At 29.7% G+C, this 22,896-nt stretch overlaps 2 protein-coding genes across 3 annotated transcripts; one reads left to right on the forward strand and one right to left on the reverse strand.

Moving 5' to 3' along the window:
- Window positions 1-3,989: 3,989 nt before the first annotated feature.
- Window positions 3,990-5,934, reverse strand: LOC100800747 (40S ribosomal protein S3-3). Its single transcript, XM_003535941.5, has 6 exons — window positions 5,740-5,934; window positions 5,486-5,633; window positions 5,205-5,376; window positions 4,662-4,716; window positions 4,442-4,573; window positions 3,990-4,330 (listed from the first exon to the last, which is right to left on the reverse strand). Exons 1-6 carry the CDS (start codon window positions 5,767-5,769, stop codon window positions 4,148-4,150), a joined length of 720 nt encoding a protein of 239 aa, XP_003535989.1. The 5' UTR covers window positions 5,770-5,934; the 3' UTR covers window positions 3,990-4,147.
- A 7,826-nt stretch (window positions 5,935-13,760) lies between these two features.
- Window positions 13,761-16,255, forward strand: LOC100801285 (plasmodesmata-located protein 2). Of its 2 annotated transcripts, XM_006589008.4 has the most exons (4): window positions 13,761-14,577; window positions 14,745-15,101; window positions 15,570-15,677; window positions 15,839-16,255. In XM_006589008.4, exons 1-4 carry the CDS (start codon window positions 14,148-14,150, stop codon window positions 15,844-15,846), a joined length of 903 nt encoding a protein of 300 aa, XP_006589071.1. In that variant the 5' UTR covers window positions 13,761-14,147; the 3' UTR covers window positions 15,847-16,255. The 2 variants fall into 2 exon arrangements, with proteins under 2 accessions (XP_006589071.1, XP_003535990.1); XM_003535942.5 differs by lacking the exon at window positions 15,839-16,255 and having other exon boundaries at window positions 13,781-14,577; window positions 15,570-15,832.
- The last annotated feature ends 6,641 nt before the right edge of the window (window positions 16,256-22,896 follow it).

A 22,896-nucleotide genomic window follows, 5' to 3' on the forward strand; every position in this document is an offset into this window, starting at 1 on the left:
GGTGCGTCACAAGTTAGGGTTTTGGGGGGTTTAATACCTAAGGTTTAGTGTTACGTCACTAGTTAGGGTTTGATGTTAATTTGAAACCTAGGGTTTATTGTTACGTGACTAATATAGGGTTTATGGTTTAATTCACAACCTATGGTCTAGGGTTTCAAGAATAATCTAAAAAAAGTTCTCAAATAAAATTTCACAAATAAAATTTCTCAGATAAAAAAGTTCTCAAATAAAATTAAATGATAAACATTGTCTAATTATATTGCATACAAAAATCATACAAAACCTAAAAAATTCTAAATGTCATCATGCGTCTTCTAATGCCGCTTTCGTCGCGACCGAACATATAAATTGTGATCCGCAGTCATACCTCTGGCGATCCTTAGGCAGTCTTTCATGACATTGTATGCTTTTGTACCTTCAGTCACTATCCTTAGGTTGAGCAACTATTCCAACCTTTTAGCTATTGCTTGACAAGCCTCCTATGACATTGACAACAACAAAAAAGGTTTATACATATTGCATGTTCAAATAAAATGAATAACATGTCGAGGCTACTCTACATGAGTAGGTGCATCTACAGGTGCTTCGTCCATAACTGATGCTGCCAGCGGGTGCTGAGGAATATCTGGTTCAACAAATGTGTCATCGTACATGACAGGTGGATGTCTAGGTAGATCCCTAGGTTATGCCTGACTCATGAAGGGATGAGAAATCATGTAGAACCACTCCATGTAGTTTGCTACACATTGTCCAGACACACACATATTTAACCCACCGGTGCAAGGTATTCAGAAAACTGAATCCATCTATCGTCAATATCTTCTATGCATAATGTTGACACAATAGGGTGTGGAGGAATGGTCTGAACATACCCAAACTGCCACTCTGGTCAGTGTAGGACAACAAATGGATCCCATTGAATGTGTCCGAAAAACAATGAAATCAACTCGAATTCTCTATATGCACGGTGGTCACCATAAGGAATTCAACACACAACATCAGACGTCAATCTATCTATACGCTTTCGATATGTCGACACTGATAATGCCTTCCCAGAATTCCAGCAACAAGCACGTGGTTTCCTCTCATCATAATCTTTAGCAGCAATAGACTCAGTAACAGAAGGAAAATGTTCATAAATCCAACACTACACATATTTTGAAAACAAAAAAAAAATCAACACAATTACTTGTAAAAGTGTGATATATCCTGCAAGTTGTCTAGCGCTACTCTTAGATGCATCATTCAAATTGTTATACATATGGACTAGGGAGGCAACTCCCCATGCGTAGCTTCCACTCTAGGTGAGGTCAAGAAAGGCGTCCAAGAATACCACATGCACGTGTGTGACACTCTTGTTAGGAAAGAGAGTGCAACCTACCAGATGCAACAGATACACTCGAGTTGCTCCAATCCACTATGCGACATCACATTTGCTACGATAAATGTCTCCAGCCACAATAGCCGAACATATGCCTCATGGCATTATACTATCTAAACTCTTACTTCATCTACACTAACTTCAAGCAATTCAACTAACAGCAACACAACTTTGTCCATATGTAGAGCCTCAAAGCTATAGAAGGCGCTTGTCATGGGCAGATGAAGCAATGATGCCACATCATTGAAGGTGATAGTCACCTCTTGTACAGTAAGATGGAAAATACTAGTTTTCTTATGCCACCTCTCCGCAAAAGTTGATATAAGTCCCTGATCGCCAGTGTTCAAGAAACATGCAATTAGAGGACTTAATCATGTGGCAACGACTTAGCATTTAATCTTTGGAGTAGGCCTGTCAAATTTCTCAACCTTCCTTCCATGGGAGGATAACTTCAACTCAGGACGTTCCTGAAAATAAAAATTTAAATCATTTCAACAATAATAACAAATACTTGTGAAAATATTATTTATTTAAAAATATAAATATTTGTCCATTCCAAATAGTCACTGCAACATGATGAACATAGTCAATCAGAACTAATGTGTCATAGGATCCGCCTAGAAAACCCTCGACATCAGGAACCACATCATCAACAGCTATTTCTTCAGGCTATTCATGGACCTCGTTAGCTGCATGATCCATGTACTGAACATCCTTAGCAACATGTGTAGCTTCCTGTTGCCTACGTGCAGATGTTATAGGTCTTCACCATTGGAGGGCTTCATCAGCATCACCACTCACTTCTCTCCCTAAGGCTCTTCCTATAATGCTGTCTAAAGTCCAACCAAAACGTCTGATTCTAACCATAATCTACACATTAAATCAGTCATAACAATTTAAGTATTCAAACAAATACTTCAATCAATTAGTATTTATTATTTCATAAATAAATAATATATTATTTTTAAATAACTTTTTTAGTACTTTTATATATTCATAAATGCATATAAAAATTATTTTTTCAAATACATATAACTCACATAACTAATTCTAATAAAGTTAAATTAATGACCAAAATGTAACTACAATTTTAGTTTTTATTTCTAACAAATCATTATTTCATTTTTCAACAAATTACTATCACAATAACTTTTTTAAACTAATCAAAATATTTTAATTTTAAACTTCCATACACTATTTATATCAATATTTAATACTATCAATCTAATATATATATATATGGCTATATCAATAAAAAAAATTAAATTTACAAATTTACATTTTCTTCTTACAATAAATTGTCAAATATATAATAATAAAAATTTGAAATTCAATGATATCTAACAAATTTATAAAAAACTTTTCAAATTACCAAATATAAATAAATTACTTATATTTTTAAAATAATATTAAATCACAATATATATATATATATATATATATATATATATATATATATATATATATATATATATATATATATACATTGTTTTCTAAATAAACAAACTTCTTTATTAAAAACCAACTTCATAAAATAAATGTAATTATTTAAATAAAAAAAATATATTTACTAAAAAATAAATATATTTTTTTAAATGTTAACTTATTTATAGTTTTTTTTAAAAATATTTATTACTTTAAATATTAAATTAAAAAATTATACGAATTAACAATTCTTATAAATCATAGGGTTATAAAGATTAATAAGTCATAGGCATTACCAATTTGTATGCATTATGCAGATTTCACAATCATCAACAACATAATCAACTAACATAGGACGAGGGACCCCAAGAACTTATGAAGGAGACGGCGGTGGGACAGTCAACGACAAACATACTCACGGAGTGGTTTCACACAGCGACGGTGCATTGTTTTCAACAGACCTTTTCAAGACCATCGTGCTGCCACCACATTGGATTACATAAAATGTAGGGCATGGTGCATTGTTTTCTAGTGACACTTTGGAACATATTAACACTAGACATACAAAGACTTGAGCTATCCTAATCACGGTGCCATAGTTGATAAATACAAAGAGACAACTGAATATTGATGCTTCATTCCCATCTTTTTAAGAATGTTCTGAAGGTAACCACACAAATAAGGACTTCACGCATATAAACAGGCTCCAGTATCTTGCTGACCATTCCATAGTCACAGTGGTAAATCAAGACCAGCCAAATCTATCTCATTCCTTGTATTATGCTCATCATTAGGAAGCAAAGATTCAGAGGCAGGCCAATTCATAATAAACCAAATGGTAGATATGAATACAATCCAAAAGGGTTGTTGGAAAAAAAATGATTTTGTTCTTGGTTATGGAAGGCATCACTCTTCCTATTCCTTCAACAAGTGTTACTATAAAGCAAAAAAGATAAAATTACAGAGAATGCAAGTACAAAATTAATAACAAAAAATCATCTTATTATAGAGGCATTTATATTAACCTTTTAACAACAAATAGTTGAATTGTAATTTTTTAAATTCCCCAGCTCTTCAAAAATTGTTTAACAAACATTACCTTAGAACAAGGAAAATAGCACAGAACTGTATCAATGACATGAATCACAAACAAAAGACTTCAAACTACATAAGACAAAGGGTATGAAAAAGATAAAACAAATTACTTAAAATACTTGTAACCGAGTATGAAAATTTCTTCAAAATTTAAGAAACTACAAAATTTTGAACTTGTCAAAAAACATTGCACAAGAAAAACTAGGCACTCAGCTACTATGAATTACTGCTCCAGTGTATAACATTTCATGCGACAGGGACAGGGACCTCAATATCATTATTAGCAGCCAAAACTGGGGCAGGTCGGATGTATTCCTCCTCCTCCTTTGGAGAATGGATTGTGACAAGATCAGGGAGGGGAGTTTTAGGACCCTGTTTCCCCTTAGGATCCCAATCAAGCATGATCTTCACCTTAATGCCAAGAACACCCTATGAGGCAGCAACAAAATACCAATTAGCATCATCTTTTCATAGTAAAATCAACAACCCAAAAGAGATAAATAGTATCAAGAATCTACAAAGAATAGAAGATAAAAAAACCTGTCTCAGGAGCACATGTCTCACTGCAGAGTCAATGTAATCTTTGACAGGTTGCCCAGAAGAAATCATGTACCCATCCTTAAACTTCATAGATTTGGCTCTCTGGGCTCTCAATTTTCCACTCACAATGACCTGCTCAAACCAAACAACCAAAACCATCACACAAAGCAACACCCCAATATCACAAACTTCAAACCCAAGTCCCTTCTGCAGAACAAACCTCGCATCCCTTAGCACCACTCTCCATAACAAACCTCAAAACACCATAGCAGGCCCTGAAACAGAAAGTTTACACAAAGTAAACACAAACCCACAGAAAAATAACATTCGTGCAAAGGGGGAAAAAAGAACAATAGTATTTGTTCAATTACTAGTTAAAAATATGTTTTAAATGGGAACAATTAGGTCTAAAAACTAAAGTTTTGTTTATCAAAACAAACATATGTCAACGCATCTTTATTAATAAAAATCAAACATAGATACAAGAAGAAAAACAACACAAGATTAATTTCGCACAGTAATAAATTGTCAAATCAAATAAAAACAATGTCACCAATAGAAATTGTGTTTTATCAACTAGCAATCAAGGTTTTAAAACACGGTCTCCAGGAATACAACTATGGATGCAGTATAAAGTTTTTCTGGGAAGATTTTGAGTCACCGCGACAGCAATTTTCTACAGTTTTTCACAACGACATGAATCGCAATGAAACAATTTAAAAAAAAATTACATATTTTTATCAACTAAAAAATGAATATACACCTGCGCACAGCGAGTCCACCAAGGAGCTTGTAGCGAAGAGACTCAGCCTGAGCAATAGCGCAAAGACCCCTATTGTTGACCTTTTCAGCATAAAGTTCAACACTGTTCTCGGGAAACTTGAACCTCTTCTGAACCACAGAGGTAAGTTCCCTTATTCTCCTTCCCTTCTCACCTATTAATACAAAATAACCAAAAAAAAACCAAAAACTTCCAATATTCAATTCCAAAGGGGTAAAAAAAGAAAAATAGAAGATTCCAGAACAGAACGCGGGCACACGAACCGAGAACAGCTTGGGTTCTGGTGGCTCTAATTATGATTTCGGTGCGCATCGGCGTAACCCTAACTTCCACGCCGGAGTAACCGTCCTCGGCCAACTCTCTTGTCAGAACCTCGTTCAGTTCAGCGAAGAACACTCCATCAGCTACGAACTGCGCACACAGAAACACACGATAAAAAATTGAAATCATAGTTATTAATTGATGAGGTTTAATTTCAATTGGTGAAGGCTGATTGTGGTATGAATGAGTGAGTCACCTTTCTCTTCTTGCTCATTTGGGTCGCCATTGTCGGAGATCGGAGACGGCGCAGAAAACACAGAGTGCGACGGCTACGATTGGAGTGTGGCGCTAAACCCTAGTTTCTGGGTAGTGAGTGGAATATATAGGTAGAGGCCGACACACTGCAAAGACGATACAAAAATAGAAATTAAACAGAATATACACACTGCAAACCCTAATTTAGAGAGACGATAGAAAAATATAAATTAAACTGAATATTGATTACGAATTATTAAATATTAATTAACCCTTTCATTGGTTTTAAGAAGAAAAAAAACTATAGTTGGTCGTACGGGGTAAAAATATTTTTAAAAAAATTAACTTACTCTATATTGTTATAATTTTATGTGAAATATCTGGATAGTTTTATTTTTATGTTAAATTAGTAACCCATCAATATATAATTTAATTACTTTTATATGTTAATATTAATATTAACAATATATAATAAGGTAAAATTATTAATATTTATCTTCTTTATTTTAACATTATAATGATTTTTTAATAATTATTTGGTTGTTGAATGATGATTTCGCTTTAATATTTGTAATAATTATTAAACGTGACAACTTAGCCTATTATATAATAATATATGTAATATTATATATTTGAATAGTATATTTTTTATCCATATGATACGAAATATTTATCAATTTTTTAATAATTAATTTTTAATAAATTTTCTTCTTTTAATCACATTTTTTTCTCTCGTATTATTTATATATTATATAAATATAAGGTATAATGTTTATATTTGATCTATATGTATAATTATTAATTAATATTAATAATAAGTTTTATGATAAAAATAAAATCAAATTACAATGACATCCCTCATGTTTATCAAAATTACACATATGTTTTTTCCTTTTTTTCAGCCTATAGAAAATCCCATAATTTTTCCTTTCTCGTTACAGCCACATCACTCTTAGCCGAATCGATGTTAATTCCGTTTAAAATATAAAGCTCATAATTAGCATGTGGTCTTTTGGGAAAAAAAAAACTCAAAAATGCATTTATTTTCTTATTCTTTGCTTACTATGTTTCATTCTTGAAATTGTAATTGAAATCTCCATTGCTAAAGATAGAACGAAATCTTAGGAAAAAATACACAAATCTTCGGGAATAAGAACTAAAAAATCAATAGATTTATACAATAATCAAGAAGGAAAACAAAAATATATTACGCAATCTTAGACAACAAGAATCAACACCAAAAATGAAGAAGGAAAACAAAAGAATATATAAATTCTCAAGATTGAGAACACAAATCCTAAAGTGAAGCCAAATACACACTCAATATACACAACTACACACACGACTTATTGTAAAATATTTCCTTATAATTTAAAATTTAAAGTAAATTTATTTATTTTTTCTCAGTTTTCTCTAAAGATAAGAAACTATCTCCTATCTCTTTATTCTTATCTTTCATAATTGTGCTTGACTAAGTTTTTAGTCTTTATACCCATTGAAAAGTTTTTGCACGTTAAAATTTGTAGTTGTTTGTTCCTCCATGTTGTGATACTTGGGCTACACATTTGATGGCTCCTCCCTCCCTTATAAATAGCTTCCTCTTACAGAAAAAGCAGGGAGAACCAGAAGCACACACCTATAGCAGAATAGCATGAGCCTATTTCTCTTTTGGGGATCCTTTCTTTACATTCGATTAGATTAATGGGTTGTCATAAAAAGAAACATATATGTATATATATATATAAATTTATTCTACAGTAAGAACATTTTCACTTTAAGAATAATGCTTGTGCGTTTTAACTTAAGTTTTTTTAAACTTTTCTTTTATTATATTTTATATTTTGTATTAATATTATTATAAACTTTGTCATTTCTGGCTTCCTAATTATTTACTTAACAAGAAAGAAAAACTTTATCTTTTGAATTTGAGTTTCCAAGCAACGAAACTCACGTATAAGCCGTCTTGACCTTAAAAAAATGTTGTGGTTGATATATAAGTTTACTTGAGACTTATAATTTCTTTGTTTGTGCCTGCCATATTGAGTTGTAATTATTTGTTAGATATTGGCATATTTTGTATGCTTGACTAAAGTGATGTTACAATATTGATACATTACTGCCAACGTTTTTTTTTAGTATATATGCAGTATCAAAATTCTTCTTTTTCACTCAGTTTCTATCATCGATATGGTGTTGCAATATTCCATAAATATTTTTTTGAATACTTCAAAATAGTATAATTTAATAAAAAAAATTGTGTGGCTACAATTGCTTGATTTTGATCAAAGGCTTTTATCTGTGAGGTAGCATATATGTATTTATGTTGGTAGTTTGTGTACAAGGGCTTAGAATTAAATCTTTCATGCCTTAACATCATTATTTATCATAATGAATCTTTCGTGTCTTGTGTTTCACAATCATATGTATGCTTTTGATTATGTGATATTGTTTTAAGTTGATTTGAAGTTTGATAGATTTTAATTGGTTGAAAAATGTTCTCCAATTTAATTAGTGCTATGATTTAGTATTCCTTGTGCATCAACTTTAGGTTTTGGTATTTTATTGCTATAGGTTTTGTATGATGTGATTAATTTAATTTGGTTAATCATGTCAACAAATTATGGCTTTATATTATTGAGTTAAAAATATCATATACTTTTTCTTTGATTTTGGTTATAACTTGATCCTCATGAACTTCTCCTCATGAACTTTCTTATTATTTTATGAGTTGTCATCCTTTTTCAACATGTCTCAAGCATGCATAATTTTGTTAGTGATTGTTACTTGTGTGAAATGATGTAGTAATTTAGTCTCAACTTGTTATTATTTTTTATACATCATAGTATCATGTGTGATTATCTTGTGTGTTACATAATTTATTAGTAGTAGTCCTTCTCATATTTGAAAATTGTGTTCTCTATATCTATATTGATTAGTTATACAATTATAGATCCCTAACTTCATAATGTATTGCTATTTTATGTAGTAATGTGTCAAGTTACACTTCTGAAATATTGGAGATTTAATTTGATGCTCCTACTCTCATGCTTTTATTCTACATATTCTATTTGCTCCTAAAAATTAATGAGTTATTTTATACTACAAGGGCTTTGTGGAATTTCTACGAGTTGTTGTTGTTATAGCTATTGGGCATCTTCATCATTCTAGAAAGAACTTGGAACATGGGTGCATGTTTTGTTTATAAGAACAAATTGATCACAAGATTGACTCCATCAAAGAGAAATATTGAGATTTCTATATTATTGATTGAGGACTCTATCTGGTTCTTACATACTCTTGGTATATTTATTTGGTTCCAAGCATGTTCTCATATTGCCATATCTATTGCATGGGAAAAACCACATTCATGGTTTCAATTGCACTGAGGCTAACTCATTATAGATGTTCAATATGTGGCAAATTTGTTAAAATCTTGCAGATCCACTACTTACGAAAGAATTGACATTTCAATACATATTTAAGTTGCCAAGGAGAATAAGACTAAAGTTCATCAATTAGTCAAAATAATGGATATCCATCCGTGTGATTAACAATCCAATGAATGAAGTTCAACGGGTAACAATAAATTTTTGTTGACTAAAGTACACCAAAATTATTATTTTTGTGAGTTGTTTGGATTTTCATTTCTATGGCAAGGTGTACATTTAATCTCCGTGAGGTATACATTTAATCTACTAAAAAGATCATAGATCATTTTCAATACCTCTGAATGAACCTAACAACAATTGATTATGGGGGTGGTAGTCATAGATCACTATTTGAGGGTTCACCTAGTGATTGTGATGGTAGGAGTGTCATTGTGAGATATGGACTAAATCTCTAAGTGACACATGAAACAAGATACATGTGCAAGATCGTGTAACGCAAAACCACTAATTAGAACTCAAATGAACACCTACATTGTATTGTGTTGTGTTCTAAAGCCTGAGTAAAAGAGGTGTAGTTCAAGACAATCAAGTCATTGCATTTTACTTAGGTGAAAGTTCGTATGCACTAGGTATAAGGCTCAAACCTGGAAGGTTCCTTGTACTATAAACACAATGTATTATGCTCCATTAAAAATATTTTTATCATATTATGTCTTTACTTTATATTTTAAATTAGTGGGAGATTGTTGGAAAATATTTTCTTATAATTTAAAGTAAATATATTTTCTTCTTTCTTACTTAGTTTTTTTTTTCTAAAGATAGGAAACTATCTCCTATCTCTTTATTCCTATTTTTTAAAAATGTGCTTGATTAAGTCTTTAGTCTTTATATCCTTGAAAGGATTTTGCACGTTAAATTTTTTTGTTATGTTTATTGTAGTTTGTTACTGCACGTTGTGATACTTGGGTTGCATATTTGGTTGCTTATAAAAAGCTTCCTCTTGTGGAAAAATAGGTATAGCCAGAGGCACACACCTATAACAAAATACCATTGGCCTATTTCTCCTTCATAAAATTATATTATATTACTACAACATATGTTTTGGAGCATGATGTTCTTTGGTTCGAGATCCTTTCCCTGCACTCGATTGGATTAACGGGTTGTTATATCTTGTGGGAGGAGTGCATGCATATTAATTTATTTTATCAGTATAGTGGAGGCATTTTTACTCTAAGAAAAGTGCTTGCGTGAAACTTTTCTAAACTTTTCAACTATTATATTTTATGCTTAGTATTAATTGATGATTATAAACTTTGTATGTTTATGATTCTATTTGAACTTATTTGAATACTATACTTGTTTCTTCCTAATTATTTATCTAACATAACTCATAACTAGGAAGAATCTATAGTGGTTGCGTTTAGGGTATTGGTTGGAAATGGATTGGTGGAGAAATAGTGCTTCGCAAGAGCCACAACCTTGAGAAAGTTGTGAATGTGACATCGATGGGGGTAGGGGTCGCGATCGAGGAAGAGTGGCACATGGGGAGTTTTTTGTTTCTTTTTTGTTGTTGCATCGTGAGTTTGATCTACATTTGTTGTTGCATTGTGAGCTTGATTTACATTTGTTGTTTTGGCTTGTTTCTTGTCCTTGGTGGTGGTGGGTTTTGTTGTTTTTTTACCTGCTTATGTGATTTTGAAATCGAAACGATTGCTACTTGCTTCTTGATCTTTTGGAGCAGTTGAGTTATTGAGTTTGTCAATGCAATGTCGGTGTTTTTGCTTTAGTGGTGGTGGAATTATTAACCTCTATCTTTTTAAAAAATAATCTTTTATCATTATATTTTTAAGAAAAAGCGAGGATATATATGTAATTTACTTTAAATTTTTTTGACATAAGTTAACTCATTTAGATGAGGAGTTGTCAAAAGAATGCTTAGAAAAAAGAGGTGCATGTGTAATTTAGGTAAACCTTAGGGAGTGTTATTGTGATTTGCTAAAAAATTAATGTAATTTAAGTTTGAAATGTATTGAATTTATGGACATGATTAGTGGCTCACCACCACTAACTTGTAGACAATTGGAGTTTAGTTTCCCAACTCTCATATATGCAGTAATATGCTTCAAAATTCATAATGTCGGATGTAACACCCAACCTAATTAATTAATTATTTATTAAAATAATTATAATTTATTTTATCTTATTATGAAATTGTGGAGTTTGTTTTTCTTAATTTAAAATTCTTCTAATTATCAGCATGCTAACAAAATATTTTAACTTAGTTATGACTTAAATGATCTTATTTGTTCAAATCTTATTATTTCCCTCACTTGGACACTCCCTCTCCCATTATAATACTTTCCTTCTAAGGCAATGAAACATCTCCCTCTCTTTCATGAATCATTCATCCTTCTCACTCCCTTTATGACCTATGATTCAACATTTTACTTCGGTCTTTCTTGCTTGTTTTGTCTCTTTGTCTAAAATTAGTGTTTTTTCATCATCAAGTTCTCAAACACAGTATGTTTGTGGTCATTTTTTGTGACTTATGCATAATTAAAAGAAATAAAATTGTGAATAAAAGAAAATTAAAAATTAAACTCGATAGAGTGCTTTTTGAAATGCATTTATTTTTAAATTCTAAAAAGTAGTTTTCGAAATACTATTTTACATCTTGTGTTCCAGGAAGTACTTCCTAAAGTTCAAAATCTAAAATAGTATTTCGAAAATTAGTTTCCAGAATTATATTAGTATATTCCAGAAACTAGTTTTCAGAATTTTGTTTTAGATTTTGCATTGCAAAATTTACTTTTTGGAACCAATAAAAGTAAAAAATTATTCTGGAAATTACTTTTTGAAATAATGATACAAGGGGTTTTTTTGGAATAAAGAGTATTTATGATAGTAAAATTTGTAAATAAAAAAGAGAAGAGTGTACTTAGAAAAAAGGAGAGTGGATGTAGCATTTGCAAAAAAAATGTAAGATAGTCCTACTTAAATCCAAATGTACATTGAATTGGATTCATCCAAAGGGTTTAAATAAAAGGTGTTAGTATTAACCCTTATCATAATTGCTCTTGGACCCTATAAAACTTAAAATCCCTGAAAAAGATAATTTTACCTCTTTGTTTAAACACTCCACACCCCTTCTCCGTTCCTCTTTTACTCATGCTCTCCTTCTTCTCACCTTTATTAAATATACTAAGGAAACATTATTTTGTTATGATCTTTGTTGAGATACACAATAACATTTCTATTGTGTATTTTTAGAACAAAAATAAATACACAACAAAAATATGATTTGTGATCTTTGTTGAGACATACAACCCTTATTATATTTTTGTTGTGTATTTTTTTTTGTTTTTATAATTTTTTTATTAACTATTAATGCTAGTTACCTTTTTTAAAGTAATTAAATTAATTGTGACGTAATTTACCATTTTTAATAGTACTCAATATCTTTTTTAGTTGAAATTAAATTAATTGGATACAAATTACCATTTATAAAGGTAATTAAATTAATTATTATAAAAATTATCTTTATTAACGGTAATCAAATCAATTCATGATATTATTTTGATTACAATCAAAAAGAGTAATTTACGTCATTGTTAATTTAAATTAAAATTAAAAGATAACTTATGTAACAAGTAATTTGATTATTGTTAAAAAAGATAATGTGTGTCATCATTAATATAATTTGTATCAAAATTAATTCTAGTAAAAAAAGTAACTTAATCCGACAATTAATTTTTCGTGAAAAAAATACCTAATGGAAACACATTTTTGTTATTTTTTGCATCCCTATTTATATAATGCAAACGTTTTGTGCACAATCAATTATTTTTGGTGTTTTATTTATTTAAGGGTAAATAGTCATTTTTCGTTCCATAATGTATAAAACTTTGATAAAATTATCCCTGAATATATCATGTATGTTCTTTCATTAACGATAATAGACAGAAGTTAATTGATAGATAAATTTGTCATACTTTTTACACTTTTGAGACTAAAATTTGAATTTTTATCTTTTGGGAACGAATTTATCGGTGCTTTAAAAATAACTATTTATCATTTATTTAATTCAAGCACTTTGATTTCCATTCTGTTCAAATAAATAATAATAATAATAATAATAATAATAATAATAAAACTAGTACGCCATTTTCAAAACTATACTACACGTCTACACTACACTTTTTTAACATTTTTTTCTTTCTGAAAACTATACTACACTTTATTCTTTTAGCTTTATACATTGTACCGAGACTTTGTTACTTAAATATACCATATAAAATATTAAATAAATAAATACCCAACATTTTTTTCTTTCTGAAAACAATACTACACTTTTTTTCTTGTTCATTTAGGAGTGAAAATTTTAATTTGTTTCAGGATTCAAAATTGGTTGATCTAGTTCTTTATCATGTTATGATAATCTTTATTTGATTGAAACAATTACTTCATTTATTGAATCATTACAATTGAGTACACGAGACATAAAAAGAATATTAACCAAGTAGAATTCAGTTACATTACGACACGAGATAGGGTCATTTCAGTTATTTTTCATTGTGTTTCGTCTTTACTTCTCTCTACTAAAGGAGGCTTAATTAGGTAAATAATTTGGAGAATGGGTTAGTTGGGTATTTTTTTTATTTGGTATATTTTAGTAAAAAAGTTTTGTACTGATTGGAGACAGAGAAAGATGGTAGATGCAACTCACCCATCTGCACATCTACTGAGGTTTTAGGATATCCAAGGGAAAGTGAATCCCAACTCTCTCTCTCGAGCCACAAAACCAGAAAACTTTGAGTCGACCACAAAAAAAAAAAAAAAAAGCTAAATCCTTTTAGCTCTTGATGAAGCAAAAAGCAGCAGAAAAAGACCAAAGAATCTACAATAATTTCTTGATCCCCCTTATTATAATAGCCTTTGAGCATTGAAAGTTTTCCTCAAATTGCCATGATTTGATTCGTCAACACCCCCCCTCCCACAGACACACACACACAAAGTTAAAATGGGTTTTACTAGGAAACCAATGCTGTTTCCTTTTTTGCCGGTTTTGTTCATAACTATTCTTCTTGAGCCACCCCATGTTGCAGAATCTGCTTCTTCTGATTACTCCACTTTGGTCTACAAGGGCTGCTCAAAGGAGCCTTTCACAGATCCAAATGGGGTGTACTCCCAGGCACTTTCAGCACTCTTTGGCTCATTGGTTTCACAATCCACCAAAGCCAAGTTCTACAAAACCACTTCTGGCTCAGGCCAGAACACCATAACTGGCCTCTTCCAATGCAGAGGGGATCTCACCAATTCTGACTGCTACAACTGTGTCAGCAGGCTCCCAGTTCTGTGTGACAAACTTTGTGGCAAAACCACAGCTGCCAGAGTCCAACTTCTTGGATGCTATGTTCTCTATGAGGTTGCAGGGTTCTCCCAAATCTCAGGTACGCAAGTTCAACCTAATGGTAAAGCAATTAAAGCTCAAGTCTTAGGTTCATCAACAATATTTTTTTACTATTAGTTTTCATAAAGTAAAAAAGGCTACAAAAAGCCCAATATAAAAATATCTTAAAATTTGTTTTAGGCCTCACTCACCCTTAAGTCAGTGCAGGTATGCAAATGCTGTACAAGACTTGTGGGGCCACAAATGCTGCTGGGAGAGGGTTCGAAGAAAGGAGGGACACTGCATTCTCAGTGATGGAAAATGGGGTGGTTAGTGGCCATGGCTTCTACACTACCAGCTACCAGTCTTTGTATGTGATGGGGCAGTGTGAGGGAGATGTTGGTGACTCGGATTGTGGAGAGTGTGTGAAGAATGCTGTGCAGAGAGCTCAGGTTGAATGTGGTAGCTCTATTTCAGGACAAGTGTTTTTGCACAAGTGCTTCATTAGTTATAGCTATTACCCAAATGGGGTTCCTTCTAGATCATCATCTTCATCATCAGCTTCATACTCTTCATCTTCTTCAGGTAATAACATCACTAATAATATCTGATACCTAACCTACCTACCCACCTACACGCTGAATCAAACTGGTATGAATGTAACAAAAATTGAGAGGAAAAAGAGAAGTATCAGTTTTTAACATCATGCTAAATTTTGAAGAATCTGTCATTGTCATTGTCTATTTAAAAAACTTTAGTCTATTTTGTAATATTATGTTCATGTTTTCAAATCAGATTGAAATAGACGTGATTTGTTTACTTCTAACTTGCTTTTAGGATAAAAACTCTCAAATATAAATCACTTTACTTCCAAATCAATTCTAATCAGAATCAATTTTGTAAAATTAATTTCATTTAAAATCGGTTTTACAAACACTCACCTAAACATATTAAATTCATTGTTCCAATGTTCAAAGAAAAGGTGCTAGTATGCTAAGCATGATCATATTTTAATCTTCTATTGTGATATGTTCCCCATTGGTGCAATGACAGGGCAAAATCCAGGGAAAACAGCTGCTATAATATTAGGAGGTGCAGCTGCGGTGGCTTTTCTGGTTATATTGTTGCTATTTGCAAGGAGTTTGAAGAAGAAACATGATGGTATGAGTTATGTTCGGCAATAAGAAGTGATGTTCTGATGGATTGATTATTTATTTATCTGTTACTCACTTTGTTATTTACATATATACTTTATGCTCTTACTAATAATTTTGCATTTTGACTCTCATTCACTCATTTTGCATTATTATTATCTTGCACAGATTATTGACAGCAGAAAATGATTTCTGAGAAGGCAAAATTATTCTTTGTGATGCATTGTTTTTGCATGTCTAGTAGATGGATGAAGGGTGGTAAATAGAGTTTTGCTTGACACAAACAATACTACAGGATGGTTCACTGTAATGATTTGTTGTAGCTAGATAGTAAGATTTTGTTGTTGGGAAGAGCAATATGATTAGAACATGGAAATTAGATTTTTTTTGACGAGGGTGTAACTGTAAATTACCCAACAGAATGAATGTTTATTATATGAAAATTTTGGGTCATACCCTTTAGGCATATCAGTTATTTCTCGTTTCCCAATTTTCTATACTGTTATGAGGCTCCTTTTTTTTTTAGTTGTTCATTGACTTTATGCTTTATAAAAAGTTGCAAGTTGCAGTCCTCCCATGCTCCAAGAGTCCTGTCTCTATCTCCCCTCAAATACTTAGATATTAATTTTTTTTTCTTTTTCTTTTTTTTTTGGTATTCATAAGTTCACATAAATTATATTTGCATCAAGATTATATTTGCAAAACTTCACATATGATCCAATAACTCAAGTATTTATCGTGTCTTTAATTTTTTCAAGAGAAAATATTCAATTTGGTTATTGAAAATAAAAATCACTTGATCTAATTTTTTTACTAAAGAAAAAAAAGTTTAAAGCAGTTAAATAGTTCCTTAAGATTATAAGGGTAGGATACTTTAGTCCTTCGGTTTTTTTTTTCCTATTTTTAATACGAAATTATTTCCTAAAGAAGTAAATGTACACTAATTTTTTTTTTCATGAAAAAAGTTATTAACCTAAATTGGTTCTTGAAAATATTAATTGAATGACTAAAATATTGGCATACGTGCACTATGAAATAGCGAAGATCCAAGCGTCCAAAAAAGAAAAAAAAAACCAAATACACTATTAATCATTTTAGTGTTCAAAATCTATTTTTTATTTTAATTTAAATTTAATTAAATATATTGAATATATATATATATATAACATAGTTATTCAATAATGAGTAGTTATATAATTGAAAATTATTAAATTTTATAATAATTATTTTAAAAGTGATATCTTAAATAATATTTAATTAATTGATAATGTAGAATTTATTAGTTTTTTCTTTATCCATTTTGATATCATGTTAAGCTTTTCCATAATATTAAAAGATGATATGAGAGTCTCTTATATTATTATTTTAGATCTAAATCGCATGTAGTTTTCATGAGAAACAATTCTGCTTGAGGTAAAATAATGCTGCATCATGACTTAATGACTTAATTGATCGAGTTAAACACACACTCACTCTTTCAACATTATAAATTAATTTTTGAAATCAATACTATCATTATCCTAAAACAACACACTACTTTCTGTTATAAACACTGTCATCAAATTAACTATCTTAAACTTTTAAAATTAAATTTAATATTTTTCTAATGAAATAAAATGTGTTTAGACAATCATATAGTGCCTGTTTCCCCTAGTTGATAATAACTAAAATACAGTCAGGTAGAAGACAGAAAAACTATATATCTAAATAATTATTCAAAACAAAAAGAAAGAAAAAAGAAAAACTAACAGCGTTTTGCCATGAATTGGACGGATAACAGTCTCATGTGGTTGACATGTGATAATAATGTCGAATTGTCGACAGGTTTATAATAAGTATAGACAAGAACATTATAAACAACGTGGACAGATTTTTAAGAAAACAACATTTTTTTCCTTCATTATCTTGTAAAACTTTAAAGACGATGGTTAGCGTCCGTAAGCTTAACATGTAACACACCATGCGAGAATTTTATATACCGTTGGATATTTCTATAAAATTGGTTATAAGCATCGAATTATAGCTTTTTTTTATAAAAAAAAATGATAAACCCCATATACTATTACTAAAGTACAGTGTTATCAGTTTTTCATTCTCTCTTTGGAGCCCATCCCGAATTGATGTCCAAATGGTTTCGTGCTCAACATCATCCCCTCATTACCATCACTCGTCAACATTTTCCTTACCACTTTCTTCATTGTCCAACAAATCTAATTATTTTAAATAAATTGTTTTTCTTTGTCCCTTCTCTATTAATATTTATATATGCAAAAGTTAAACACATAAAATTGCTCAAATTACAGATTAATTAAACTAAATTTTACTATTTTATATTCCATGTTAATCAACTCATTATCATGTCAATAGTATTGCGATTACATTAAAATAGTAACCACCGTTCACAACAAATACCATTTGCAGATCTACATAGGAAAAAATTTCTTCAAACCCATAACTCTGTCATCCATGTTCTCCTCAACAGAAAGAAGGTACAAACTGAGACCCAAAAATAGGAGAAAACACCGTTAAATCAGAAAAAACTTATTCTCGTGGCGGAAAAACCAACTGTTTATTATAAAAAAAAAATCATTCGAACGAGTTAGGTGTCATATCAAAATCAATGACTGTGAATGACGATGGTGTGTCGCACGAACGCAAAAATCAAACCAAAATCGAGGATGACCTCACGGTTTCCGGGTTATGCTCACACACCAACCACGACGCATGCTACGAAGATTAGGGTTCGATGATGGAATTATTATAAGAGGCAAAACTCATTTTCTCTTCTCTTGGATAGTAAATTAGTAATAATTGTAATTTTCTCTTTATTTAATAATTAATTAATATTTTTAATAATCATTGTAATTAGAGTCTTTGATTAATCAGGGAAATCTCAAGATATTCTACAAAGTTTGATCCTATTCTGCAACTTGGAAACTAGTCTCATTTAAAATTTCTAGCCTCCTCCTTTTTGAGTTCATTTTCTCTCAATTTCTTTCATTTACTAAACCTTTTTTAAAAATAAACATCACTCTTCATAAAGTCTGTATTATCTTCATTTCATTTATTTTTGTAAAAACTTATCAAAAGGAGGAAATGGAGGGAAAAAAACAGATTCTCCCTCACAAGCTAATCATATGTTCTTAATTGAGTTGCACCATTGAGTCAATATTATCCTTTTAACAAGGTTTAATTGCAATATTAATTCCTTAATTTGAACTATTTCCAATTTTGATGCCCAAACTATTTTTTAGTTTTTTTATAGTCAAATTATCAATTCCTCTTTTTTTTTTTTATTTCTTTAAAGTCATAATTTTTCTGCATCGGAAAACTTTTAAATTCTCATTTTTAATTATACAAATTTTTCATGAGCTAAATTCATTAAATAATTTTAAATATTCTTTTACTTAAAATTCACCAATCAGAACATTATAATTTCCCTCAATTCAAAATTTCCCCTTTTGAAATCCTAATTTCTCATCCTGCAAAATCTTAAACTTTTTTTTTTTTTTTTATCAAAGTTTCACTAAATTTCTAACTTCCAAACTCTTAAAAATATTTCATATTTTTACATCATAAAATTCTAAATTCTTAATTAAAATATAATTTAAATTAAAATAATCAAAATGTAATTAAATCATTTAACAATTATTGCATTTTTTTAAAAAAAAAATGGTTCATTCAACAATTCAATGATAAAATATTGAAACGATGATAACTCAATAAATTAAATAGAACTGTTCTACTTACTTGAAGCATTTCCAATGAAGACTTTTTAACTAAATTTCTTAAATTATTTTTTTAGTTATCACAGTATCATGTTATTATAAAAAAATCATGTTATTATAAAAAATTCTTATATAATTTTACTGATAAGAAATTTTAAGAAACTTCAAGAAATTCATAATTTTATATTTTTATTTAATTATGGTATTATTATATGTCAGATAAATATTATTTTTTATTATTAAGAAACAATTTCTTACATAATATATAAATCTTATTTTTAAGTGATCACATAAATTTACTTCAAGAAATTATAAAAAATATTTTTTTTCATTTAAGAAATATTTTGAAGAAATTCCATTTGAGATGCTATTAGTAACTGCAGAAGTTAAATACACAGTCATTTGACAATTATGGCACCAGCTTGCGACAGTTGTAACGCATGGATGATTGTTAAAAACGAATATTGAAGCTTCAAAAGACAAAATGACACAAAAAGATGATCATCATGACTCTCTGTACGTGGGGACTCATTGTATTGAATCATTAAGTAAAGAGGACAAGAAGAAAACAGATCACAATGCCACTCCTGGTCCCCTATCACTGAGGGATTATTCTTTCATATTAAAGTTATTAAAAAATATATTGTGGGTAATTTATTTCAGAAATAAAGTAAAAAATTATAGTTTTTTTTTATCAGGACTTAATAGTTGATATAATGTATATATATGCATTTCATTGTGTTGGAATATCAACTATGATTACATATTTTAATTATCATTGTTCACTTTAATTAGAAAGTTAAATTAAAAAAAAGTCCTAAAATAAAGTAGAAGAGTATACGAGTTTGACAGTCTGACTTATGCTATTTGGTAATTATTTCAAATAAAGAATAGAAATTTATATTCTTTTTACCTTATCAAATAAACAAGTTTTGTTTTATTAAAGAAAAAAATAGAAGCATCTATGAATAAAGTGAAAAAAATGGAAGGACTTTGTAATAAAAAGCTAAAACTACACCCGTTCTCTTGTCTTTCTTTCAAAGCAATAACGTTTTTAAACAAAGGATTTGCTTTTCTCTTTCTCCATCCTATTTTACTTCCTTATTAAATTTTGTACCAAATAAACTCTCGTGTATAAATTTAAACAAAGTTGTTTTAAAAAAGTTTATTTCAGAAATAAATAATAAAAATTATGATTTCTCTAAAATTAATTAGTTTAAACACGCATTTAGCACTAAAATTCCACGCCAAAATATCTTTGTAGAGAAAAGACCTTGCTTAAAAGTTACGACACATTATTGGTGTTCAAGACAAGACAAGTCATTGAGCTTCCTTTTATATATCACTGAAGAAGCAAATCTTTACTATATATCACTAAAATTCCTACTGACATTTTAAATATTTGAAAAACTAATTAAATGAACAATTAAGTAAACTTTAATAGGACTAGTTTATTGACAAAATTTTCAGAAACGTTCATAAATATTTCAAAAACTAATTTGATGACTAAAATTTTGAAAAGAGAAATAGAATGACATATAATTTTGGATGAACAAATTGAGAGACTTCTTTAATTCAAAGAGGAAGATCACTAAACAATAAATAAGGATGAAGATCTTATGAGATTTCAGGACCTAAAAACATTTAATTTAGCTCATGAACATCTTACGATAAGTTCTCTTTGCTCTATGTGGGGGTTTGATCATTAGGGGATTTTTTTTTCTAATTTATCAAATGGGCATAAGTCGTATGGATGGTTACGACTTTAACTGCAAAAATCTTTAGATTTTTGGGACTCTATTTTTTCTTTTTTTAATGAAATCATATCCATTGTGATGACTTTAGATATTTTTTTTAAAGAAAAAAAATTATGACTTTGAAGTTGCGTGATGTCTTACAACTTAAAGTCGTATATTTCTTGAGACTTGAAAGTCATCTATTTGTTTATCTTTTGTAACTTTTTTTTCTTTTTAATGTTATAAATTATTATTTGTAAGTTATTTATTTTCCATATTTATGTTTTCAATATTATTAATTATTATTTGAAAGGGAATTAAAAAAAAGTTGTAAACAAAATACTTAATTTATTTTTAAAATGTAATGCACATAGTTTTTTTTTATAAATATTAATAGTGGGATGATGTCCAGCAATGAATTTTTCTAGATATGCATCATGATCTTTCATCTTGTTAACTTGATTTATTGGTGGTTGTTTTGCAATCTCTTCCTTAATCTTATTCTAGGAACATGTGTACCAGTTTCTTGTCGAACATCATCACCACCATAACCATCACCATCATTATTAGCATTACTTTCATTTCCTTGAAAGTAAATATAAATGACCTCAATAGTTTAGTTCATATTTTATGTTTGATCCTTTTAAACGGCAAGACATATCGGGAAGACCAACCACTAATTTTATACATAATAAGATAGACAAACCAATTCCAAATAAGCTAAGAAATACTCATTGTGTATTATGTTATTTTTATATTAAATTTTTTTATTAGTAAATTATTTTCTTATTTAAATTATTTTAACAAGTATTTTTTTCCGTAGGATTAATTGTCAAAATTAAATAATACTCTAAAGTCGGAGGACAATTCACGATTTTAAAGTCACAAGATAATTAGCGACTTTAAAATCATATAGTCCTATATGACTTTGGTGTATTTAATTTTAAAAGAGAAATAAAAATAAAATAACAAAAGTCATAAAATAGTTTACGGCTTTATTAAAAAAATTAATAGAAACAAAAATAAAAATCTCAAAAATAATACAACTTCTGTATCTCAAGTTATAACCGTCTATGCGACTTACTCTCAATTGATAAATGTTTCAAAAACTACCCCCATCTAATAAATTAAAAAAAAATTGCCCCCTAATAATCAAAAGCTCCAAAAATGTGAACCATAGAAATATTATATAACTATTGATCCATACATAGATAAATCCCCACCAATTAATTCACCATAGAAAATACGGGTATAAGATTTACGTACTCATCAACAATTACATACTATATATATTTTTTATTAGAGTTAATCTTCCTCGAGTTGGATAAAATCACTAATAGATAACTAACAAAGTTCCTTCTAAGTATTTATAATACAACCGTATTTTCAGAGTTTGAATTCAAAATTAACCTAAAAATGATTTGGCGTTAGTTAATCCGTACACTAAGTTGTGTATAGGCTGATTTGTGGCTGCCAACAATTTTCCCTTTTGAATATTACAAAGTCCACCAAGGAATATCCTATATTGATGGTTTGGATGAAGAATAATACTATACTGGCTACAAGTTCAAGCTGGGACATATTTCTCTCATCAAAGATCATTTAATTACTGTGCTGAAATATTGGCTGATAATGGTGCTTTGCAACCTTCACATTCTGACACTCCTATAATCCTCTTAATTAGAGCAATGGCTATAATGCTATATATAGGCATAGCCGCATAGGGAACTTGGTTCCTGGTGGCCATGATGTGGCTCTTGGT

The sequence above is a fragment of the Glycine max genome, chromosome 10 (genome assembly GCF_000004515.6).
Source record: "Glycine max cultivar Williams 82 chromosome 10, Glycine_max_v4.0, whole genome shotgun sequence".
Classification (NCBI taxonomy): Eukaryota; Viridiplantae; Streptophyta; class Magnoliopsida; order Fabales; family Fabaceae; genus Glycine; species Glycine max.

What these genes read in the sequence shown, in the direction of transcription:
- LOC100800747 (XM_003535941.5), bottom strand. Translation starts at nt 5,769, where the DNA reads ATGGCGACCCAAATGAGCAAGAAGAGAAAG. An exon ending in AAATGAGCAAGAAGAGAAAG is followed by an intron (nt 5,634 to 5,739) that starts GTGACTCACTCA and finishes CTGTGTGCGCAG; the next exon opens with TTCGTAGCTGATGGAGTGTT. An exon ending in GACATGTGCTCCTGAGACAG is followed by an intron (nt 4,331 to 4,441) that starts GTTTTTTTATCT and finishes GCTGCCTCATAG; the next exon opens with GGTGTTCTTGGCATTAAGGT.
- LOC100801285 (XM_003535942.5), top strand. Translation starts at nt 14,148, where the DNA reads ATGGGTTTTACTAGGAAACCAATGCTGTTTCCTTTTTTGCCGGTTTTG. An exon ending in AGGGTTCTCCCAAATCTCAG is followed by an intron (nt 14,578 to 14,744) that starts GTACGCAAGTTC and finishes AAGTCAGTGCAG; the next exon opens with GTATGCAAATGCTGTACAAG. An exon ending in ATACTCTTCATCTTCTTCAG is followed by an intron (nt 15,102 to 15,569) that starts GTAATAACATCA and finishes GTGCAATGACAG; the next exon opens with GGCAAAATCCAGGGAAAACA.